Source organism: Gopherus flavomarginatus, chromosome 9, assembly GCF_025201925.1.
Source record: "Gopherus flavomarginatus isolate rGopFla2 chromosome 9, rGopFla2.mat.asm, whole genome shotgun sequence".
Taxonomy (NCBI): domain Eukaryota; kingdom Metazoa; phylum Chordata; order Testudines; family Testudinidae; genus Gopherus; species Gopherus flavomarginatus.
Genome location: NC_066625.1, coordinates 72,379,354 through 72,402,505, shown reverse-complemented (window position 1 = coordinate 72,402,505; position 23,152 = coordinate 72,379,354). Strand labels below are relative to the sequence as shown.

Below are 23,152 nucleotides of genomic sequence, written 5' to 3'. Positions count from 1 at the left end.
TAGAATTTCAATCCACGACCGAGTCTCCAATGAAGTGATCAGACAGCAGAGTGGAGTGCAGGACATCGTTGTTGAGAGCAGACATAGTAAAACGCGATGGGCTAGGCATATAGCGAGGCTCACTGACCATCGATGGACTGCAGCTGTCGCCGAGTGGTAGCCACGGGAACTGAAATGATCACTCAGTAGACCTCCAAAGGGATGGGAAGATTTTATTGTGAAAAGACATGGGTGCACATCGAGAAGGAAGGCCAGGATATGAGAAAAATGGAAGATGTGTTTGTGATTGGCGCAATCTTACAAGGGCTGAAGGATTGATCAACATTAATGGTAGCTGAGCAGTGCACATGCTGGGTTTGAGAATTTTGTTGACATTTTAAATTTAAAAAATATATATTTAAACTTTCTGTGTTTTTGAAGGGCTGTCTGAAAACAGAAAAGCTAGAAAAAGAACAGAAGGCACAAAGTCTCTCCTTAACTCATCCATTTGTGCCTAGACCTTGTATGGATTGCCAGATCACCAGCAGTCTGGCAGGGGCTAGCTCTTACAATATGCATAGTGCAGTAGGGCCCCAGTCTTGCTTGGTGACACTAGACCAGGGGTTCTCAAACTGGAGGTTGGGACCTCCCCGGGAGTCGTGAGGTTATTACATGGGGGGGTTGCGAGCTGTCAGCCTCGACCCCAAATCCCGCTTTGCCGCCAGCATTTATAATGGTGTTTAAATATATAAACAACTGTTTTTTAAATTTATAAGGAGTGGGGGGTCGCACACACAGAGAGGCTTGCTATGTGGTCACCAGTACAATAGTTTGAGAGACACTGCATTAGATGTTAATGCACATACTAATGCCATCAGCTAATGCTCTAAGTTGTTCAGTGTGTTCTCTGCTGTAGGAATCTGCTAACTGTAGAATGCATTTTGCCTCTCATCTTAAGAATCAGTAGCATAATCTCTGCCTGCTGCTGGCTAGCATTTTGTTGAGAGCAACACACGTGCTGGTCCACTCAGGGGATGAGGCTAAACAGCCCCCGAACTGCAGACCCACACCTTTGTGGCTGTGAGGCATAGTCTAGAGCGCTTGCTTGCATAGCTTGCAGCACTCTGCGGTGCTAGCTGCTGCCCTGTTGCTTGCATGGATGAAGAATGCCCATTTTCTAGCCCAGTCCTGGCACAACAATGCAGCAGAGGGCAGGATTTAGCTCCAAACGTGATACAACAATTCTGTCCTGGGGGGATGAGAGTTGATTAAGCGTGTGGCTAAACTTCCTGTATCCGTCGAAGCCATAAACCAATAAATAAATCAAAACATTTTTACCACACTATAGACATATTGCTATTGGGAGAAAAAAATGTTTAGACTTGTGAAGCAAGCCAACCAAAGCAGAGCAAACAGAAGATACCACTAGGGCTACTTTACATTATCTTGCTGTGCTATCCTTGACAAAATCCGTGCACTGTCAGATTTTTATTCTTTCCTATGGATACTGCAGCAAAGCAATAGGCGATACTTTTGGTTGGTTTGTGTGTGGCTGTGTGTCTTTAACTGTGTTAAAGAACTAAAACGTAAAAATGTTGGAGCCAACGTTCTAGAGTAGGCCTTTTGGACTCTAATAGTGAGGCACTTATCTTAGTACTTTATTAAATTTTCAAAATCTTAGTTAGTCCATTGACCATAGATCTCAAATAAACAAGCAGCTTGATCCACATGCTAATTGAAAACTCATTATTTACCAGGTAAATTGCAGCAGCTTCAAAGGAGGAATAAGTATCTTGCCTATAAGAAGCTGTGTGAAGACTTATCTAGGTGTTATTAAGTATATTTTCATCCTTTTAGAGTCTAAGACTTAGACCATGGGTTCCCAGTCAGGGGTGTTGTAACCATATAATTATATAGGACAGGGAACCCTGCTAGGTGGGAAATGATTCTTGGGTTGGGGGTCAAGGCATGGAACAGTTTGGAGAACCACTAGCCTAGACCATAATGTCCTGAAAGTGAGGAACAATTTGTTCATTGGCCAAAGAGTACCCCACTTCTGTGCTAGGACATCTCTCATTCTCCAGAATGCTCTAGCCTCAACCTGATGTCATTTTCAGGAGCACCTCAGCTGTAAGACAAAAGGGTTGTGTAGGGTAAGGTACTCCATAATTAAGGTAGGGGATGATCCAAAGCCCCTTGAAGTTAATGGAAAGACTTCCATTGACTTCAGTGATCTTTGTATTAGGCCCTTAGTGCCCAGTGAATCCTTTCACAGCAACCCAAGAGTGGGAAATTCTATCTCCTCTACATTTTATTGTAATCTGAGTGCAGATTGCAGCCTCTCAATGTTCCTTTCAACTTGAAGGGGCACCCCCGAATTCAATTTATTTATAATCTCCACCTCTCCATCAATAAATTAGGCTTCCTTTTCCTTATGGCTTTACTCCTGAGGAACAGGAGTGGGAAAAGTCTGCTGTGCTATATATACAAAAATGTTTTTCCCTTTCAGGCATCTGCCCATGAGTATTTTTCCTTGGCTCTCCCTTGTGGGTGTCGGATGACACTTCCTCTGTTGACTGTGTGCCTGCTCAACCTCTGTTCTTAGTCGTCTGAAGTAATGTGGTATTTTTTTTGGTATGGACAAGAGTTCACAAAGTTAAAAACTGTTTCAACATTTTTTTTTATTTACAATTTGTGAAGTGTCAGCCTATCGAGATTTTTTTTTTAAATCAATACAAACATAACTTCCCCCTGTGATGGGGTGCCCACCCTACACGAGGCTTGAAGGGATAAACTAGACCAATTTACCTATAGGTTGGACCTGGAGGAAAGTCAGGGAGTGCTAAGGCTTAATTTGCTGATGAAGTGCACCTGGGGGAGCTGGGCTGGGATTATAAAGCAACAGAAGAGGGCTGCAGGATACAATCACCCCCAGGGGAAAGGGAGGTATGTTTGGAAGCTACAGAAAGAGATAGGTAACCTACAGTTATTCCCAGGGAGGAGGGCATTTGGGCTGGCAAACCCAGAGGAGGGGGGAGAGCCAGAGGTACAGAAGAGGCTCAGGAAAATGTAGCAACGTTTAGAAGGGAATAGAACTTGGCTGCTGACTAGAGGGTCCCTGAGTTGGAGTCTGGAGTAGAGGATAGGCCCAGGTTCCCCTACTGAGGGAGTGGAACTTGGAGCAGTGAATGGGAAGCTTGCCCAAGACTGCTGAAGAAAGACTGATATTCTGGAAGGGGAAAATAATGTATAGTAACCTGGCCAGAGGGACAAGTCATGAAGAGCAAGCAGCAGCTCCTGGAGTGAGTGAGGAGCTGCAGATCGAGAGAGTGACAAAGAGACATGGAGGTATCGCAGGAAGGGGTGTTGGCTTCACAGAGCTAATCCCCAGAGCAGCCAGGAGGAAGTGCCCTCCCAACCCCCAACTAATATGAACACCAGACCTAGTGCTGGTGGTAATTTTCAATTCAAAATTTGTTTGTAAATCCAGTGTCCCCCAAACTGGAAGCGTTTACATGTTAGAATTGTTTTCCCTATTCAAACTACAATCTCTCAATAATTTGCATCACAAATGTGTTATTAGCAGTGAAAAATCTTGATATCAGCAATATGTTAAATAGAAATTATTGTACAAACCAGGTTACCCTAAAAAATAACCCCTTTAAGCCTAGATAGTCTAGTATATTTCTAATTCATCTCAAATCTGCATGTAGCAAAAATATGTGCTTTACCTCTCTCTACTAACTGTTTCAGGATCAGTATTTGGAACCCAATCCTTCTTGCCTTATCCATTTACTTCAATAAGCCTACCTGTGTAATGTAATGTTTCAGTCCTGACTCCAATTGTTGTTTCCTCTTTCTTTCCTGTGTGCAGCTGCAGAATTTTCATTATCAGAGGATCCACACTTTTCATGCCAGTATTCTTAGGAAACAGTCAGTTTGTCATGAATTATAGTATGAGTTTATGGATACATCTACATTTAAGCTGCACCGTGTGATTGCACAAGCATACCCACACTAGCTCTGCTTGAACTGGTGCCTTAAAAAATTGCAATGTCCGCAGCAGCACAGATGGCCACTCAGGTAGGCTGCCCTGAATTTAATCCTGCCCACGGCCAGGGTACATACTTGGGTGTCTACCCTAAGATGCTGGGAACTCACTGCTATTTTTAGGTGCTAGCTTGAGCAGAGCAAGTGTGGGTTACGTCTCCGTGAGCTAGGAATCACACTTCCCAGTTCAAATGCAAACATACGCTGAAGTGTTTCTCTAATCCAGTGTATACGTGAATGGGACAAATAACCAAAAAAGTGCACATCTAAGTCAATGGAGTCTTTCTATTGACTTCAGTGGGCTTTAGATCAGGCCCTAGATGCACTTAGGTGACAGTATTTTGAACCCTGCACCCCACAATGTAAGGATGCAGAATACTAAGATATATGTATTATATAATAAAGATGGAACATGTTTTCTAGCACTCTGCAAAGAGTTCTTATAATCTCCAATGCAGTTTGAGGCAATTAATGATTTCTAAGGACTGGCTAATGCCAAATTTGGATCTGATGAAAACCCCTTAATGAGAATCACCACTTGGCTATTTTAACTCAAAAATCAGCAGTTAAGGCAGACATGGAAAAATAATCCCCAAAGGGGTTTACACCCAGTAGAAGGTGACGGACTCCAAATCAGATTGTCTCACTTAGTTTAAGCCAGTATCTAGAAAACCTGAGGAAATGAGGTCATACTTTGGAAACTGTTACTGAATAAGTGAAAGTGCAGACTCAGGCAGACCAGAGCTGTAGTGAACTGTTCACCAGAGCTTTGAACTAGCTGGAGACTGACCATGGCCATGCATGAGTGCCACTGCCAAAGCCATGGCACTGGTGCTTCTCATGTGAAAGATTGGGCAGAGAAAGCATGATGTGTTCAGGGTCTAATCCCAGGTCTTTGATAGCCATGTTGTTATTTAAACTATGTCAGTGGGGAAACTCCCATTGAACTGAAACATTTCATTGCCAGAGGAATGCTGGGATAGAATATCTCAGCAGAGACGCCCAATCCCACTGCTGACACAATGTTGTAAGGAATGTAGGGCCTGATCCTACAAACATTACTGAGGTCAGGGAGGAGTTTTGCATGAGGGAGAGCTGGAGGAAAACACTAGTAGATGCCAGCTTGCAGTCATCCGGAATGTAATCATTGTAGCTGAAAAGGAAGCTGCATCCATTTTGCTCAGCACTTCACTCTGAAAGCTCACCCAGTGATAAGTATGGCAATTTACTTTTGCTTTTGAACCTAGTGATGGTTGTCATTATTTAAAATGTCAGTTGCGACAGCAAAGGAGTCCAAAGTAAGACCCTCCCAGTCATCTATTATTTGGCTTCAGCATTGGCTTAAATTCAGTGGGCTGATCTGCAGACTTTACTCAGTTAATATTGCCATTTCAGTCCATAGGAGTTAGGCTTGAGTGGTGACTGGAGGACCAGGAAGAACATGTCATGAACATTTATTTTTATTTTTTACATAGTTCTCAAACCTGCATTTAATTTTTTTACATCTAAATCAAAGAAACAGAATTTCTCTTTCAACCACTGGCTTATCTACATACCTATATCGTGGTAGATATGTTTCCTTAAGTACATTACACTGTATTAGAAATATGTTAAGCCACCATCAAAGGTTGGACGTTGCCTTTCAAAGCCTTCCCCTGCATCCCTGCTAAGAGACACTTTTATTTTTATTTGGTTGTATGACATTTGACATCAGTCATGCAGAAAACTAGGTCAAACTCCATCTTCCCTGGGGGCCAGAAGGATCAGAAAAGCCCCAGTAGCTGGTAGTTTTCTGACTCATTAATAATCTTTTGTGTAGGGGCCCTCATGAATAACTATGTTGGTGTTAATAGGTGCTTGGATTACATCTTCAGCCACTAAAAGATGATAATCTCATTCCCCTTTTCTCAGGAGGGTGAAGATTAATTGTAAAATTGACCTACCTTAGGACAGGAAAAAACACTCAAGTGTTAATGGACAACCCCTAAAAATAACAAAAATGTAGAGAAATGAGTTTCAATTTGGGCATCTTTTTTTTTTTTTCCTGTTGCTTTTCTTTGTCATCCTGACTTATGAAGCCAGGTGTATCAGAGGATCAAGCACATCTGTTTCCTTTAGACTTTGAGGGCAATCAGATTCTTTCCCAAATTGTCTCGAGTTTTCAGTGTGGAGCCATCATACTCCCCATTCTGTAAATCTAAGGGACTGTTTTGCTTGAAGGGATACAAGACTACAAATCCTGCAGGCATTTCACCTTCCACAGGAAGTAATAGCGGAGGGGAGAGATTTTTTAAGCCTGTACAAAGTGTAACAGCTCCATGGTCAGCCAGGACTTTGTGGTTACAAGCTGGAATAGAACTGGGGGCCTGTGTGCGCTTTTGGATAAGGACCAGAAAGTGTGAACTAGAGGGTAATCTTCTTTAGTTTTCACTGTATTCCAGTGGAGTGCACAGCACACCCCTTAACAGGTCTGACATTGTGTCATTTCATCCTCCTTCATCTTTACCAACTCAGCTGAGAGATGAAAACTTCAAACCAAAATGAAAACACACAAGAAAACCATAAGCAAAGATTAAATAGAAATCTGTGGCCCCAGAGCCACGTCTCTGAGGAGTTGTTCCCGAAACTCATCCATAACATATCTTCTTGTGTCTAGTTATTACAGATGATCTGATCATACACTGTTAGGAAAAAGGGTGGTTTATTGGTGAGTTTCAAAATTCGCTCATGCTTTTGTAGATTTAAACCAGCCACTTGATCTAACTTTACATTCAGGCAAAACCTGTATTATTACTATTTGTGCTTCTAGAATACTTACATTTAAAAAAAAATCTTTCCCACACTGTTTGTTTTCATTGGCATGATCAAGGTTTCCTTTACTAACTAAGAAATATGTAGCCAATTGAACTAAGATATCCAGACCTTTTCAAAAGCATGAACATATTATTTCTGTTCATGTCGGTTGAAACAGATTAACAAAATTTGCAGATCTAAATATTCACCTACTGCGGAAGTTCAGGTAGTTACATTTAAAAAAAAAATACAGCCAGCTAGCTAGAGACTAGTTCTTAATTCTGTCCCATTAGATGGTTTCTTTGTTTATCACAAAAAAAAATATTTCAGTATAAAGTGTGAACATTTTTTAAATCAATATTTGGCTCTACAAAAAGGGGGAGATTTTTTTTTTTATGCTGGAACAAAATCAACTGTCTGAGCAGTAAAAGTTCAAATGGAGGGAAAGACAGTGCAGAGACTAAGCACTTCTGAACCACCAATATTCCAAACCAAAAGTCTGTTCTGTGTCTTCAGGAGATGTGTGCAGCAGGGTAAACTGGGGTATTTGTCTGGAGGTAAGCTATATACAGTGAGCATTGCTGTGCAATTTAATTGTCTTTTAGGCAAATGATGAGACCATCCTAGATGTACAAGAGAGTTTAATATCCAGAAAAACAGAATAATTACCAATGAAAATCCTAAACACAAATTCCTGTTAACATACACAATAGAACACAATTATAGACTAGGGTTTTTTAAGTTACTACATAGCAGCCTGAGCAAAAAAATCTGTCAGACTTAGCCAGTGTAAATGGGGGAAAAAAATAAATCAGCATGTCAGTTCCAGACACACAGACTCCTAACAGAACTAAAATGGAATTACAATTGTGTTTACTTGGAGAGGTAGCTTAGTACAACTGGTAGGGAGGAATGATATTATTATTATTTTAATAACTCAGCCACTTTATAAAATGAACTGAACCATTTATGTATCACTGTCGATTTGTGCTATGGTAGAGGTTAGAGGCCCCAGCAGTATTGTGTTAGGCACTGTACATACAGCAAAGAGATGGTCCCTGCTTCAGAGAGTTTACAATCTAAGTAGTAGTGGAGAACAAGCAGACACTAAGGAAGTTATGCTGCTGAGCAAAGAGATGCCTCCAACGCAGTGGGTGGTGGCTGTGAGCATGTCTTTTATTAAAGATGCAGTCCTGACCTTTGCAAAAATAATTTCCACTTTTAGGTTTATATTGGATCTATCACTCTTACTGTTTTCCCAGATGCCAGAGGCAGCATGTCTCCCCCACCCCAAATCTAGATTGACCCAATCAGCTGCCACTGTTCCTTCTTACTGTGGACCCTGCCACCACAACCCACACCACTGTTACCTGCAATGCACTCTACTTGGGGTTACTCCTGAAAATCATCTGGAACATTTCTTCAGGGAGGTAAGTTGTAATGCGCATGCAATACTGGTGTTACCAAAGCTGCTGTGATTACTGGTTTATTTCTGGGTGCAGTTCAAGGTGTTGGTTATGGTCTAAAAAGTCCTCAAAGGTCTGGATCTGTTATCCAAGAGATCAGGCCTTCTCCTGTGGCCTGTCCCGGTAGCAGAGAGATGCTGGATAATTCCTGCTGTCTGTCCTTGGAGTGAAATACTCTTGAATGGATGGCAGGGCATCATAGTTGGAAGGCCTAGGAACCTCTTCCTTCTAGATGTGTTCTAGAGTCCAGGTTTGATAAGCTTCATGTGGCTGTGCCAGAGTTATCCATTTTGTAGGTCTCTGGCTGCTAGTAAGGAGCAATCAATTTAGTAACACAGAAAAGAAGTTCTGTTTAGTCTTTTGATTTGAAGAAGTACTTGTTGTTGGTTGGCTTTTTTAAAAGGGTCTAAAATACCCAGATAGACACCATTATAAATCTGTAAGCAAATCAGATAAATATTCCCCCTTAGTATGTATAAGCTGATGGTCTTTAAAAGTGCTATACACCAAAAATTGATGATCTCCATGTTTCCCTATATTAATTGATGGGCAGCCTGTGTATCGTGCAACATCACCTCATTTACTGTAATCTACATTTCTGTAACTGTGCAAGATACCAAATAAGACATCATAAATGTCTCATCAGATAGCAGTCATCAGATTCTAATTAACCTGTTATGCAGACTGGATAACTTTTCAGAAGCTGAACCCGGAGCATGAAAGCAATCATAAGAGAAAATCTGAGTCCAAATGAATGTTTATAAGTGCCTCATTAAGGTAATACTTCTCATGATTCGTTACCTTTGTGTTTACTTGTGTCTTTTTCATTATAAACCTCATTTTCTAGCAGCAGTTTTTGCAATAATATAGTTTAAAAGCACTCTGCTTCCAGAGTCACTTTAGTAAATGTGTAGATTTCGCTATACATAGAGCAAGACCAAAGTAAGGGAACCAAAGATGACTGCCCCATTACAAACATTTGATTTGTATTCTTCTGTAGTAGCAAGAACTCTGCAACTGCACCACCACTCTCATCTAAACTTTCCTTTTGTAATGACAAACTTATTTTAAAAAGGAGTGCAAAATCCCTTGCACAGCACCGTCTCTTCACTTGAGCAGTTACAGATGTATATTTCTTTTTCACAGGATACTGTTGGGTGCGGGAGGGAATCTGAATGAGTAGCTTTGAAGAAATTACTTTCCTTTTTATCCCCAGAATGGGTTCAGTATGAGTGGCATCAATGCCAGCTTTCTCCTCACTGCCTCATGAGTGTGCTGAAAACCAAACTAGCGTTTCTAGGAGTGTAAATGTTTTTCAGCCTCCATGCTATTCATTCCTTGGAAGGTCTCTCTTCTGAAAGAGCCAGCAAGGTAAAAATTAGTGACTTGATCCTTATTGTAAATAAACAACTTTTTTCACACAGGCCACTGAATGGTAGTGATAAGTTTTGGGTCACTACCAACCTGGGCCAGAATCAGACGATGATCTACAATAAAGTGCAGTGCTCTGTAACCCATTGCCCAGTCAACTAGTCATCATTTTTCAATGTATATCTGTATTTTACCTGTCTATTGGGACTGCACACCCTTCCTGTAAATCCAGTCTACCTTGACAGTACAGCCTTCTTTTTTTGGTTGGTATCTTCTTGGGAGTCCAGGTTAAGAGATCTGAATTGCAAGGTATAAGGATTTACTAAATATCAAAATGACCGGGAAGAAAACATAGAATCACCACTGATAAAGTTTGCAGATGACACAAATTTGGGGGGGAGTTGGTGGTAAATAATGACAAGGCCCAAGTGACTGTTTCGGAGCAATTGGATCACTTGGTAAACTGGGTGCAAGCAAACAATGCATGTTTTAATATGGCTAAATGTAAATATAAACATTTAGGAACAAATAATGTAGGCCATATTTACAGGATGGGGGACTCTATCCAGGGAAGCAGGCAGTGACTCTGAAAAAGATTTGAGGGTTGTGGTGGATAATCTTCTGAACATGAGCTCCCAGTGTGATGCTAGCCAAAAGAGCTAATGCGATCCTGGGGTGCATGAACAGGGGAATCTCAAGTAGGAGCAGAGAGGTTATTTTACCTCTATTTTTGGCACTGGTGTGACTGCCACTGGAATACTGTTCCTAGTTCCAGTGCCGACAATTGAAAAGGGTGTTGATAAATTGGAGGGGATTCAGGGAAGAGCCACAAAAATAATTGAGCTCTGTCAGCTTATCCAAGAGAAGGTTAAGGTGTGTTTTGATTACTGTCTACAAGTATTTACAAGGGGAACAAATATTTAATAATGGACTCTTCTTTCTAGCAGAGAAAAATGTAACATAATCCAATGGCAAGAAGTTGAAGCTAGATAAATTCAGTCTGGAAATAATGCCTAAATTTTTAATGGTGCAAGTAACCATAACAAGCATTGTGGTAGATTGTCCATCACTAACAAATGTTATAGATTGGATGTTTGTCCAAAAAATATGCTCCAGGAATTATTTATAGCGAATTGTAAGGAGGCCAGACTAATTAGTGTTAACTGATTAGTTATGCTGGAATGGTGAAAATGAAATGCGTGGGGGTACAGATATAAAGTTAATTGATCCCCTTAATAAAATTCTACCGATTGGAATGCTGTTTCTATTGAGTAAGCAAAAAATACTGCATTTGTGTGGATGGCTTAAAGTAAAATGGTCCCACATACTTAAAAGGATAAAGTGTGTTGAATAAAATATAAAGAACTGCTGTAAAAAGAGATTTCAGCTCCTTACAGTCATTTCAAGTGATGTCCATCATGTTTTTACTACATTAGATTAGAGTTGTAAGCACAGTATGTAAGATATCCAGTATGTAACCATACAAAGTTTTTTGCATTGTTCTAATAATGCACTCATGGCACCAGATGTAGCGTGCGTCTACCTAATGCATACTTTGGGCAGGGTGGCATACGTGAGGGTGGTTAGCTACTTGCTGTAAGGTTGTACATTGTCCAAAATCAAACAGGTCAGTACTGTAATTAAGCTATCCTATATATCAAAACTTCTGTAATTACAAAGCACAACTGAAAGCAAAGCCTTTGGAAGACCAGTTTTGTAACGTAGGACCATTCACAATGGAATAGCTGGTTGAAACTGACAACCTGGAATATTTTCAAGTTTGAAAATCTAACGTGTCTGTCAAAATACTTACTTATTAGCAAGGAGATGAATACGTTCATATTTATTGTCTTCACACTTGGGCCTTGTCTACACTACAGGAGAAATTCGATCTAAGCTACGTAATTTGAGTTACGTGAATAGCGTAACTCAAATCGACATAGCTTAGATCTACTTACTGTGGGGTCCATGCTACATGATGTTGACAGGAGACGCTCTCCCGTCAACTCCCTCTACTCTGCTTGATTTGGTGGAGTACAGGAGTCAAGGGGAGAGCAATCTGCGGTCGATTTAGCAGATCTTCACTAGATCCATTAAATCAACTGCCGATGCATCGATTGCTGCTTGCCAGTTCCCCGGTAAGTGTAGAGAAGCCCTAAGGTGCTTGTGTGCTTTCAGTTGTGTTTTGTAACTTCAGAAGTTTTTGATATTTAGGATAGTTTAATTACAGTACTGACCTGTTTGATTATGGACAATGAAATGAACCCCAAAAAGCATAAATAGAGGCTCCAGTGGGTTAGAGAGCGGGAGTGAGATTAGATTTTGTTTTGCAAAGTGATTTACAAATATTGAAATAATAAAAGTAACTACAGGAGCATGAATGAAAACTATAGACCTTACCAACTACAGACATGGCTACAGAAATGCTTTGCAGCCAGAGCTATTAAAATTAAAGGGGAGACTGACTTCTGTCACTCTTTTTAGGCTCTGATCTAAAGTTCACTGAAGTCAATGGAAGTCTTTCTGTTCCCTACTGCTGGCTCTAGATTGGCCCTATTGGCTGCAAGTTGTTAGCATCCACACTTCCGATCAAAAGGGTATAATTCCATTTTTAGAACATCAGCGGGAGCTGCGCATAATATTATAAACATAAGCAGTTACTTGAGAAGTGAGCTCCTAGAGGATGCTTACTCCTCTTAGAATGCAGCAGAACGTGTGCAGATCTTCTCTCTCATTTTAGTGATTGTCCATAGGCAGTTTGATTTATGGGTTAGTTGTATGGTTCTCTGTACCACGCATTATCATAGCATAAGATTATTTACATTTTATAATAATCTGATCTCCTTGTCTCTGTATTTCCTACTGCATTCTATCTTCATTTTATCTATCTTTTAGTGTCTAAGCTCCCACGAGCAGCAATTCTAGTTCTACACCAAACCTCACATCCAGGGCTGAAGTACCTAGTGTAAAGCAGGCAACCAGAAATGCAAAGCACTAAAAATTATCACACAGGCACCAGACTTCTCCATTTTACAAAGAAAGATTGCTTAAAAATCAGACGAGACTTAATTTGTTGCGTGTGGGCCGAAAAGAATATTTCTATCAACACCAAGATTCTGCCACTACCAAGTCTGGAAGAATGTGATACTGACTTTCCACAAGGAAAAGCTTTTAGTTGTTGGCTTCACTGTTCTATTTATTAATTTTTTAAATCTTACTATCTGTTGCAGTTTTGATCTCCTGGTTTGCCTTGTACTTCTGCAGTTGGACTTCTCTATCTTCTAGTCAATAGTGAATTCATTATTCGGCAACCTCCAAGGTAAAGTCAATATCGCTGCTGTTTCCCTTATAAGGGAAACATAAATACCATTATGCTTTTAAGCCACTCAATCAGACTTAAACTGCTGCACTTCCAGGACACATGATTTCAGACAGAGGCTGAGGAATCCACCTCTTTCAGTTTTGTTTTCTCCTAGTCCGGGGTCGTGGAACAGTTTTTTATAGTGGGGGTGCTGCTGCATGTATTTGGGGTTTGTTATTACTACTTCAAGCTCTGGGGTGGAGCAGCACCACGGTCTTCCCCCCTCCGCTCCTCAAGGTTTCATAAATTGCTTTGCTGCTACAACCCAGCAAGAAAGTGATTTGGACACTTCTGAGCCCAAGTGCCCTCCTGGGACCAGGCCCCGTGACCTGTTGGTACATTAACATCAGGCTGGGGCTTGGCTAAACAAGCAAGTCCTCTCCTCCTCATGCAGTTGTACTCAGGCCCGGTTAGGTACTGCAAGAACCTGATGCTTTCTGCAGGGCGTGGGGTTACCTAAGGCAGCTAACCCTGCAGGCCGGGTATCCCTCTCCGTCCTCAAGGCAGGGGGAAGAGCAGCTGGCTCCTGCTGGCTTTTGGTCCTCTCCTTCCAGCGCGGAGGGAGGGTGGGGCCAGGAGCTGCGGCTGGCCTCGGCCCCCAAGGCATCCCCACCTTCACTGCGGCTCCCTGGCCGCCCGCGGGCGTTCTTGGCGCAGGTGCCGCCCGCCCTCCCGGGAGAGCTTCAGCGGCCGTCCGGGCTCCCGAGCCTGGCCCCAAAGCGCGCGCCAGGAACCCGAGCAGCCGGGGGAGCGGCGCACGGGGCCGCCCCAGCTCCGCGGCCGGTCTCAGGAGCCGGGGTGGGGAGTGGGGAGGGGAGGCCGGCGGCTGACCTGCCTCTCGCGAGACGCAGCTGCGCGGACGGTACTTGAAGAGGAGGGGAGAGGGAGAAGGGAAGGAGGGGGCCGTCGGAGCAGCGGTGGGTGCAGCGGACGCGGCTGGAACAGCGGCGGGAACAGCGGCGGCGGCAGCAGCCTCCGCAGCAGCGGCGGCTCCAGTGGGTGAAGGCAGCGGGTTTTTTTTCCCCCTCGGGTTGTGTTGCGGCTGGGCACGGGTGTCAGCGCCCGCCCCGTGCATGGCTCGCCCGGGCTGCCCCCAGCCTGACACCTCTCTCCTGCCGCCTTAGCCTCCCGGTTGTTTTGGTGCTGCTTTGCAAAGCCTGGCCAGTTTCATGCTTTGGAGACAGTCCCAGCCCCAGAGCAGCCTCAGCAGCTGCAGCCGCCGCTCGGTGCGCTGGGCGGGCTGTGCAGCCCTTGCTGATGCTGTCGGAGGGAAGGTACGGGAACGGGAGCGATGGGGAGCCCCGGCAGCCGCAGGCGGAGAAGCCAGCCGGGAGTTGGGGATGGGGGCTATGCCGGGCTGCAGCCTGGGCGGCTGGGGCAGAGACAGGCTGCGCAGTGGCCGGGCTCCGGGCACGGGCGAGCGGAGGAGCTGCGCATTGCATGCTGCGGTGGCTCGCTCTGGCAGCTGGGGATGGGGGTGGTGCGGGGAATGGCTGAAGTTTAGCTCCGTGTCACTGAAAACCCTTCTCCTCCCCTCCCCTCTTGCAGCTGATCGGGAGTCGGTCGGCTGGGACCTGCGGATTTAGGCGGCTGGGGAGGAAGGAGAAGCCACTTGCAGCGCTCCGAGCCCAGGCGAGCCGGAGAAGGGAGGCGGCGCGATGTGGCTGGGGAGGCTGCTGAAGTTCGCCCTGGGATTTACAGTGATTTTATCTTCCTATACGAGCGAAGGTGCCGAAGGGAATTTGGAGGCTGATAACGCGAAGGAAACCAGAGCCAGCAGAGCCAAGAGGAGAGGACAAGGCGGAGGCGGAGGAGGGCACGATGCGCTCAAAGGGTAATTGGAGGGGAGGGGGCACGGGGTGTTTGGAAATAACAGAACCTGGCGCACCGTAAGGCTACAAAGGCAATTCCTGTGAAGTGGCACCATCCTTGGGACATGTTAGTGTTTTTGCACCGTCCAGTTCTCCCAATGGGCTTCAGCGAAAGGGAGGTCAGAGAGTTTGGGACAAATTGGATTGTTACAGTAGAAGAAAAGCCACTGTTATTACCTAGCCTGGTGAGATGGTACTTTCCTTGGAGCCCCTGAAGTTGTAAGGAGGCAAGATCTGGCTGTCTCTGTTCTCTTATGTTTAGTGAGGGTTATACTTCCCCCAGATCAAGCTCTGAGTGTGGAGTAATGGTAACTATTGATCTGCAACGTCCTGCCCTCCCCTATTAAATACAGGGAAAGGGTGTGATCATGCTGACAAAAGCAAGGAAAGTCCAAGCTAAGGCTGAGATTTTTGCTGCTCTGTCCTGAGCTGGTCATAGCTATACCATGTGCATTACACACTGAGCACAACAGGACTGGTAAGGATAAGTTTTTGGCCTGATCTTGCATTCCCTGTGCACCCAAAATTTCCAGGAACTTTAGTGGGAGATTTGGATGACCCAGGATTGTATAGTCCAGTCTTTGCTTTTTTGATAACTGTTAATTTTAACTCAAATGAAATATTATTATATGTTAATGTTTTGGTGCTTGTTAATTTAACTTCCAGAAAGGAAAATAGAAAAAAAACCAATCCCATTCCAGCCCCTCACCCTCTTTTTAAAAATAATTAGGGCCAGTCCTTCATTCCTTGCTCACACAGGACTCCCATTGTTTGCCTAAGACAGAATGCCCGTAACTTTCAGATCAATTATGGTCTGTCATGCCTATTTAGACCATTTTGTAATATGTATCATTGCTCATTTGATACCATTATTGTCTGATGTATAAAATATGTACCATCCTCACAATGCCACTCTTCTGGAGCTATTAATATCTAGTACAGTATTAGTAGCTACGTTGGCATATGCCCTAAGTACTCTTAAGTGTAATAAAATCATGGTGAAATGTCATGGTGCAGGCTTAGTAGTTTATTTTCAGTATTAAAGATTTCAGCCTGTAAAACAAAATGTCTTTAAAGATGCTGAAACAACACATTTCAAAACGTAATTGTTTTGTTAAATGGGAAACCTCAAAATAATACCTCATCACTGTACGGTGTGTAATGTGGATTCCTGCCCCATCACCAGGGCAAAATTCTCAGTGATTGGAAGTAAAGTTTATATGGATGTTCTGATACAAGCCTAGCTATACTGATATTAGCAGGCATCGCAAATGAGCTGAATTCTGCAGTCTTTAATCTGGAAAATATTTCTATTGATATTAATGGGTGTTTTGCGTGAGTGAGAAATGCAAGACTGGCTCTTATATTTTTCCTTATTTCAGTATTTGCCTAATAAGGAAACATTATGGTTTTATTCTTAGGGGGTTAGATACATGGAATTCATTCTTTTGCCAAATTATGCATATAATGATCATGATGTATATCTATATGTAAGTGTGCAATGTGGTAATTTTATAGTTCCTTGAGCGAGGAGGTGTCTCAGGTCACTTTATCCTTTCTGGGCATCATCTTGAAAAAAACATACTCAAGTGATCAGTGTTTACTCATCCAAATAGTCTCAACAGCTTGAGTTTTCATGGTCAGGCCCTTTACTTCCAGGTGTCTTGTCACTAGAGAGACAGCTGGACAGTGCACATTCTGGCACTTCTTACTTGCACAAAACTGCTGTTGAAGGCAAGGACTGCAAACAAAGATAATTGTAAATAATAAAAGCTTTCAAAGGGTTAGAGAATTACTTTTCAGACAGATATTTACTATTCGTACTATGACTTTCAACCATTTTTCCCTCTTCGCATAATTCGGGTTCTGAATTAAAGTATCAAGTTGAAAAACACGATTACTTAATCGTGGGACCAAATTCTGCCTTCCAGTGCATGTGTTGTCTTCAGTGGGAGTTGCATGTGTGTGCTGGAAGACACAATTGCTTTGTTGAAAATAACCATCACTGTCTTTGTGTGGGTTGTTTAGAAAGTAGTAAAAAAAGCATGAACAAACAGTTGAAATCAACAGCTTTTTCAAAGATCATATTGCAAGTGTTGATTACTGCTGAAAACTGAAGAAATAGCACAACTGTCTAGTTCTGTGATTTGCTTCATGAGTTAGACATCTTTTATTTATAAAATATGTTGTAGCAATTGCGTAAGAAATATTTGTGAGTGAGTTTGATGTATTTTAGACAACACGAGAGTTTAGAGTTAACAACAATGTTAGTTTTAGACATTCCATTTGACCATGGCTTGGGTAATTATTTGGAATATTACAATTCTGATTTAGTGCCCTGGAAAGCAGATACTTAACAAGCTTATAGCATTTTGCCAAAGGGTCTGATCCAGTAAAACACAAAACAAATCATTAGTTCAGTCAGTCATTATTAGTCCCTTTTTTGCACCTCATACTGGAGGCTGACAGTAAAAAGTGACCAAGTTGTTTAAGCTTCGGAACTCTTTTCTTCTGTTAGCCATATAACCATCCTTACCATTGTTATAGGAAGTCCTGTTGGATATTCCCAATTTGGAAATCACAAGAACTTTCTTTGGTGTGGCAGTCTAATGTACAAAAAGAGCTGTCATTTTAACAGGCAGGATTGGAGTTAATTCTGTGAAATCCATATGGAAAAGAGGCACCAAGTATATAGGAATTGCAGATACATTAGACAGAGAATCAGTGGTTGTTAAATAGACTTAAAACATTATTAGAAAATTCACTTGTTTATAAGAAGACACATTCACATTATTTTTCTCATTTGTCCATTAGTACAAATATCTTTGGAGCTCTGAGAATTATAACATAAATCATAATGGTAGACTTTGTTTTCATGTTACAATACTTCAGATAGTTTTTGGGGGGGACACATAAATCTGAATCTGGTTTTACAGTGTTTTCTGCTCTTGATGGTCAGTGCATGGATGTGGGTGCCTCTTCAAAAATTTTCAGAGAAAAAATTTTAGTAGACTTTTTGTTAGTGTTTGTTTGGTTAAAAGAACACTGAAAAGCATGTAGCTTTAAAAAATATTAAGATTCTGTGGGCACATGTTGGTTTTATATGCAAAAGAATACAATTAGGGTTTACTGCTAATTTGTAGCTAATTTCATACTAATTCTGTATTTTATTGCAAGTTTAAAGTTGATTATTTTCTTCCTCACTATCATTGCTTTATCTGTTATGCCGATGAGATGGCTGAAAACTAGAAGAGGACTTTAACTGGAGCAGATACTCCTCTATGTTAGCCTGAGCCTTAAGACTTCAAGCCTGCTGCTTGTCCTGTAACTTAGATTTCTGACTCAACCATTATGCCATTGAGCAAATGGCATTTTAGCAAAAGCTGAATCCCTTGTGTTTTAAAATCAATTCCTCTAATCTAACATGCATGTTTGCATATTAGTTTCATATTTTTATTAGTTGATCAGAAAACTATTATTAAGGTAGTAACTATTTTTTCAGAAAGTATAATTTGATTTTTCGGTGTCAGTTTCCACGTCCAAATACATATTGCAACATGGTAAATAGACGTATCTCTGGAATCCATTGTGGTTTACCCTATAGCATGTTTAAAATAATAAACACCTTATGTGTATATAGATAGATCTTTCATCCGGAAGAGTCCCAAGAGCTTTAAAGACTGTTAGTATATTATATTGTAAGGGTCTTATCCTGTAACCCTTGAACTCCTAAAACTCTCACTATTGTCACTTGGAGTTTGCCCAAGTAAGGACTACAGGACTGGGCTTCCAATGGGAAACTTCCTAAATAATAGACACTTGAAGAATATGGTGTGTAAACTTAACCCTTGAATATAAAGTAAAAGTCAGTTGTTTCTTATGATCTGGTCCCTTTTGGACTAAATAGCAGAGAGGTATTTTGTTTTGTTATGGTTATCTACATTGATTAGAATTTCTTCCCAAAATGGGGAAAGACCTTGTAACTTTAAAAAAAGTGAAACAATTACTTAATAAAACAAGTGGTTATTTGCTTCCTCTCAAAGTGTAATGGTGGAAGAGGGTAATACCTACCTTAACAATCAGTTGAAACTGAAATTTTAAAATGGCTAAGGTTTCTTTTGAGGTAGCTGAACCGTGAGATAAAAGATTATTCTAAATAAGACTGTAATTAAATAAATTGATACTAGAACTGGAAATGATAGTGAATATTACAGAACAGAATAGTTGGCACTGATCTGATTCATGAAACTCTGAGTGAAACAAATTAAGCTCTCCTACAGCAGATTATTATCCTTTTGGGATTAAATGTTGCTTGTCCTAGTCCGAAAAGCAAGATGCACTGGTTTTACAGGGGTTGAATAAACCAAGCAGGATTTGGTCTTTCATTTGCATCACTGCTCACTGAAATAAAATAAGTCTTTTAAATCTATAGCATAATTCCAGTTTCCTGATATATAATTAAGGCTTCTGGTTTTCATTTAAAACCAATGCTTGCCACTAAAAACCTGTTGAAGAAAAGCAGACTTACCGTACTGGTAAATATTGGTTTATACTGAAAACCTCAAACATTTTTCTTACCACTTCTGGCCTACACACCTCTGGCTGTCCACTTATGCCACACCCAGTCAGTGTCAGACTCTGGACCTGAGTGAAACTGAAAGCTGAAAACTTCAAACTGGGAACAAAGTGAAAAGAATGTAAATGCAGGGCAAATTGGGTCTTTTGGCTTTAGAGATGTTTGCCAGTACATATCTCACGTAAATTGCAGCATTAAGAGGGAACACCATCAACCTGAAATCTGGCCAATTAAAAAAATTAACAAACTGCTGCTCTTTTTATATATATATACACAATGTGATAGCAACCAATCTGAGTTTGATGGCTTACAAACACAGAGGAAAGCATAGTTCAGGTCCCAAAGATCTTACAGTTTAAAGCCAGTGTGGATGCAAGATTCCAGTACTAGCTGATCCTGGGGCAGAATTAAGGCCTTTGACAGTTAAAAGTAGTTTTGAGTACTATACTTGTCCCTGAGTCTACATGCCATTGATGGTGGTTGCTACAATTACATTTTCCTGTACATGAACTAAGGTCTAGTTCAGGTCAGAATGAAACAAGTGAGGAGATTTTGGCTCAGTCCCTAATGCATATGTGAACATAAGAATGGTCATACTGGGTCAGACCAAAGGTCTATCCAGCTCAATATCCTGTCAACTGACAGTGGCCAATGCCAGGTGCCCAGAGGGAGTGAACCTAATAGGTAATGATTAAGTGATCTCTCTCCTGCCATCCATCTCCACCCTCTGACAGAGGAGAGGGACACCATTCCTTATCCATCCTAGCTAATAGCCATTAATGGACTTAACCTTCATGAATTTATCTAGTTCTCTTTTAAACCATGTTATAGTCCTAGCCTTCACAACCTCCTCAGGCAAGGAGTTCCACAGGTTGACTGTGCACTGTGTGAATAAGAACTTCCTTTTATTTGTTTTAAACCTGCTGCCCATTAATTTCATTTGGTGGCTCCTAGTTCTTATATTATCGGACAAAGTAAATAACTTTTCCTTATTCACTTTCTCCACACCACTCATTATTTTATATACCTCTATCATATTCCCCCCTTAGTCTCCTCTTTTCCAAGCTGAAAAGTCCTAGCCTCTTTAATCTCTCCTCATATGGGACCCATTCCAAACCCCTAATCATTTTAGTTGCCCTTCTCTGAACCTTTTCTAATGCCAGTATATCTTTTTTGAGATGAGGAGACCACATCTGTACGCGGTATTCAGGATGTGGGCGTATCATGGATTTATATAAGGGCAATAAGATATTCTCCGTCTTCTCTATCCCTTTTTTAATGATTGATTTCAAACATCCTGTTTGCTTTTTTGACTGCTGCTGCACACTACATGGTCGTCTTCAGAGAACTATGCACGATGATTCCAAGATATATTTCCTGATTAGATGGAGCTATATTAGCCCCCATCATATTGTATGTATAGTTGGGGTTAATTTTTCCAGTATGCATTACTTTTCATTTATCCACATTAAATTTCATTTGTCATTTGGTTGCCCAATCACTTAGTTTTGTGAGATCTTTTTGAAGTTCTTCAGTCTGCTTTGGTCTTAACTATCTTGAGCAGTTTAGTATCATTTGCAAACTTTGCCACCTCACTGTTTACCCCTTTCTCCAGATCATTTATGAATAAGTTGAATAGGATTGGTCCTAGGACTGACCCTTGGGGAACACCACTAGTTACCCTCTCCATTCTGAAAATATATCATTTATTCCTACCCTTTGTTCCGTGTCTTTTAACCAGTTCTCAATCCATGAAAGAATCTTACCTCTTATCCCATGACAACTTAATTTACATAAGAGCCTTTGATGAGGGACCTTGTCAAAGGCTTTCTGGAAATCTAAGTACACTATGTCCACTGGATCCCCCTTGTCCACATGTTTGCTGACCCTTCAAAGAACTCTAATAGATTAGTAAGGCATGATTTCCCTTTACAGAAATCATGTTGACTTTCGCCCAACAATGTGTGTTCTTCCATGTGTCTGATAAATTTATTCTTTACTCTTGCTTCAACTAATTTTCCCGGTACTGATGTTAGACTTATTGGTTGTAATTGCCGGGATCACCTCTAGAGCCCTTTTTAAATATTGGCGTTAACATTAGCTGTCTTCCAGTCATTGGGTACAGAAGCTGATTTAAAGGACAGATTGCAAACCATAGTTAATAGTGCTGCAATTTCACATTTGAGTTCTTTCAGAACACTTGGGTGAATATCATCTGGTTCTGGTGACTTGTTACTTTTACATTTATCAATTCATTCCAAAAGCTCCTCTAGTGACACTTCAGTCTGTGACAATTCCTCAGATTTGTCACCTACAAAGAACGGCTAAGGTTTGGGAATCTCCCTAACATCCTCAGCCATGAAGACTGAAGCAAAGAATTCATTTAGTTTCTCCACGATTACTTTATTGTCTTTAAGCGCCCCTTTTGTATCTCGATCGTTCCGGGGCCCCACTGGTTGTTTAGCAGGCTTCCTGCTTTTGATGTGCTTAAAAAACATTTTTTTATTACCTTTTGAGGTTTTTGGCTAGCTGATCTTCTAACTCCTGGTTGGCTTTTCTTATTACATTTTTACACTTAATTTGGCAGTGTTTATGCTCCTTTCTATTTACCTCACTAGGATTTGACTTCCACTTTTTAAAATATGCCTTTTTATCTCTCACTGTTTCTTTTACGTGGTCTTTAAGCCATGATGGCTCCTTTTTAGTGTTTTTTACTGTGTTTTTTATTTTGGGGTATACATTTATGTGGGGCCGCTCGTGCCTAAAAAACAGAGTATGAGACTATTTGATAACAGTGTGATGCAGGATTGGGAAGCATATACAAAGCCCTGCACGAAAGCATGTGCAAAGGCTACCTTTGCTGTGGCTAGTGCTGACCAGTGCCAACACTTTCTTGAGTACAACAATTTAAGAAAACAAGAAATCACATTTAATCCTTAATAATACAGATGGCTTCCTCTGTGTGCTGTGTTTAATTAGTCTGTTGGTTTTTTTATGAAAATATTTATTTTTTAGTGAATGTAATGAAAGTTGTCTTGTAGCCCTGGAATCCACTATTCACAGCCAGTAGCGGTGCAAGTATCCCCACACCACCTTGCCAATATGTCCTGCTTTGTGATCTGCATTGGCAGATTCCTGGGCCTGTGTGGATCACAATTTAGGATCGGGGACCCATCCAAATAATTTCAGGCACATCACTGAAAAGCAATCAAGAATCATCATTAAGGGCTGTATTCCAACCAGCAGTGACCTGGAGGCTCTATATTCCATTACCAATCTCCTGAGCCACTCTGCTCCCCAGCATGTCTTTCTTACGTCCATCAAATGCAGATGTTTTAACTGGATTCTGAGACAGGACACAAATATCTTTTGACATGCTGGTTGTGTATTATTTGATAGTTGAGCCAGAAACCCTCAATTGAAAAAACCCAAGTTATTCTATAGATTCTCGGTAATAAATCGTAACTAGAACAGAGAGAGTAAACAGACTATAGTAAAGTGAATACAGCGCAGCTGCTCTGCAATACAGGATGAAACATAGCTGTAGCGCAAATATTGTAAAACTGGCTCCGGGCAATCAGGTGAAGCCTGATTACCAAGTGCCACTTTGTCAGAAAGACACTTTGATGTGCAGATGAGGGTGAGATATTTTTGCCTGCTTAATTGACTGCGCAGGATAGACCGT

General features: G+C 41.4%; 1 protein-coding gene and 1 long non-coding RNA gene across 3 annotated transcripts in view; one reads left to right on the top strand and one right to left on the bottom strand.

Annotated features, from left to right (window-relative positions):
* Positions 1-7,507: 7,507 nt before the first annotated feature.
* LOC127057829 (uncharacterized) lies at positions 7,508-13,655 on the bottom strand. Its single transcript, XR_007776187.1, has 3 exons — positions 13,477-13,655; positions 9,854-9,956; positions 7,508-8,725 (listed from the first exon to the last, which is right to left on the bottom strand). It is a non-coding gene; the product is annotated as an uncharacterized LOC127057829 (long non-coding RNA).
* The window catches only part of FBN1 (fibrillin 1), a 226,958-nt gene continuing 217,216 nt past the window's right edge, over positions 13,411-23,152 (top strand). Inside the window, exons 1-2 of one of the 2 annotated variants that reach the window (XM_050966864.1) lie at positions 13,411-13,434; positions 14,569-14,854. In XM_050966864.1, coding sequence (XP_050822821.1) covers positions 14,679-14,854 — 176 coding nt within the window. In that variant the 5' untranslated portion in view covers positions 13,411-13,434; positions 14,569-14,678. Of the gene's footprint in view, positions 13,435-14,065; positions 14,295-14,568; positions 14,855-23,152 lie in introns of those variants that run through there. The other variant, XM_050966863.1, reaches the window with a different exon arrangement.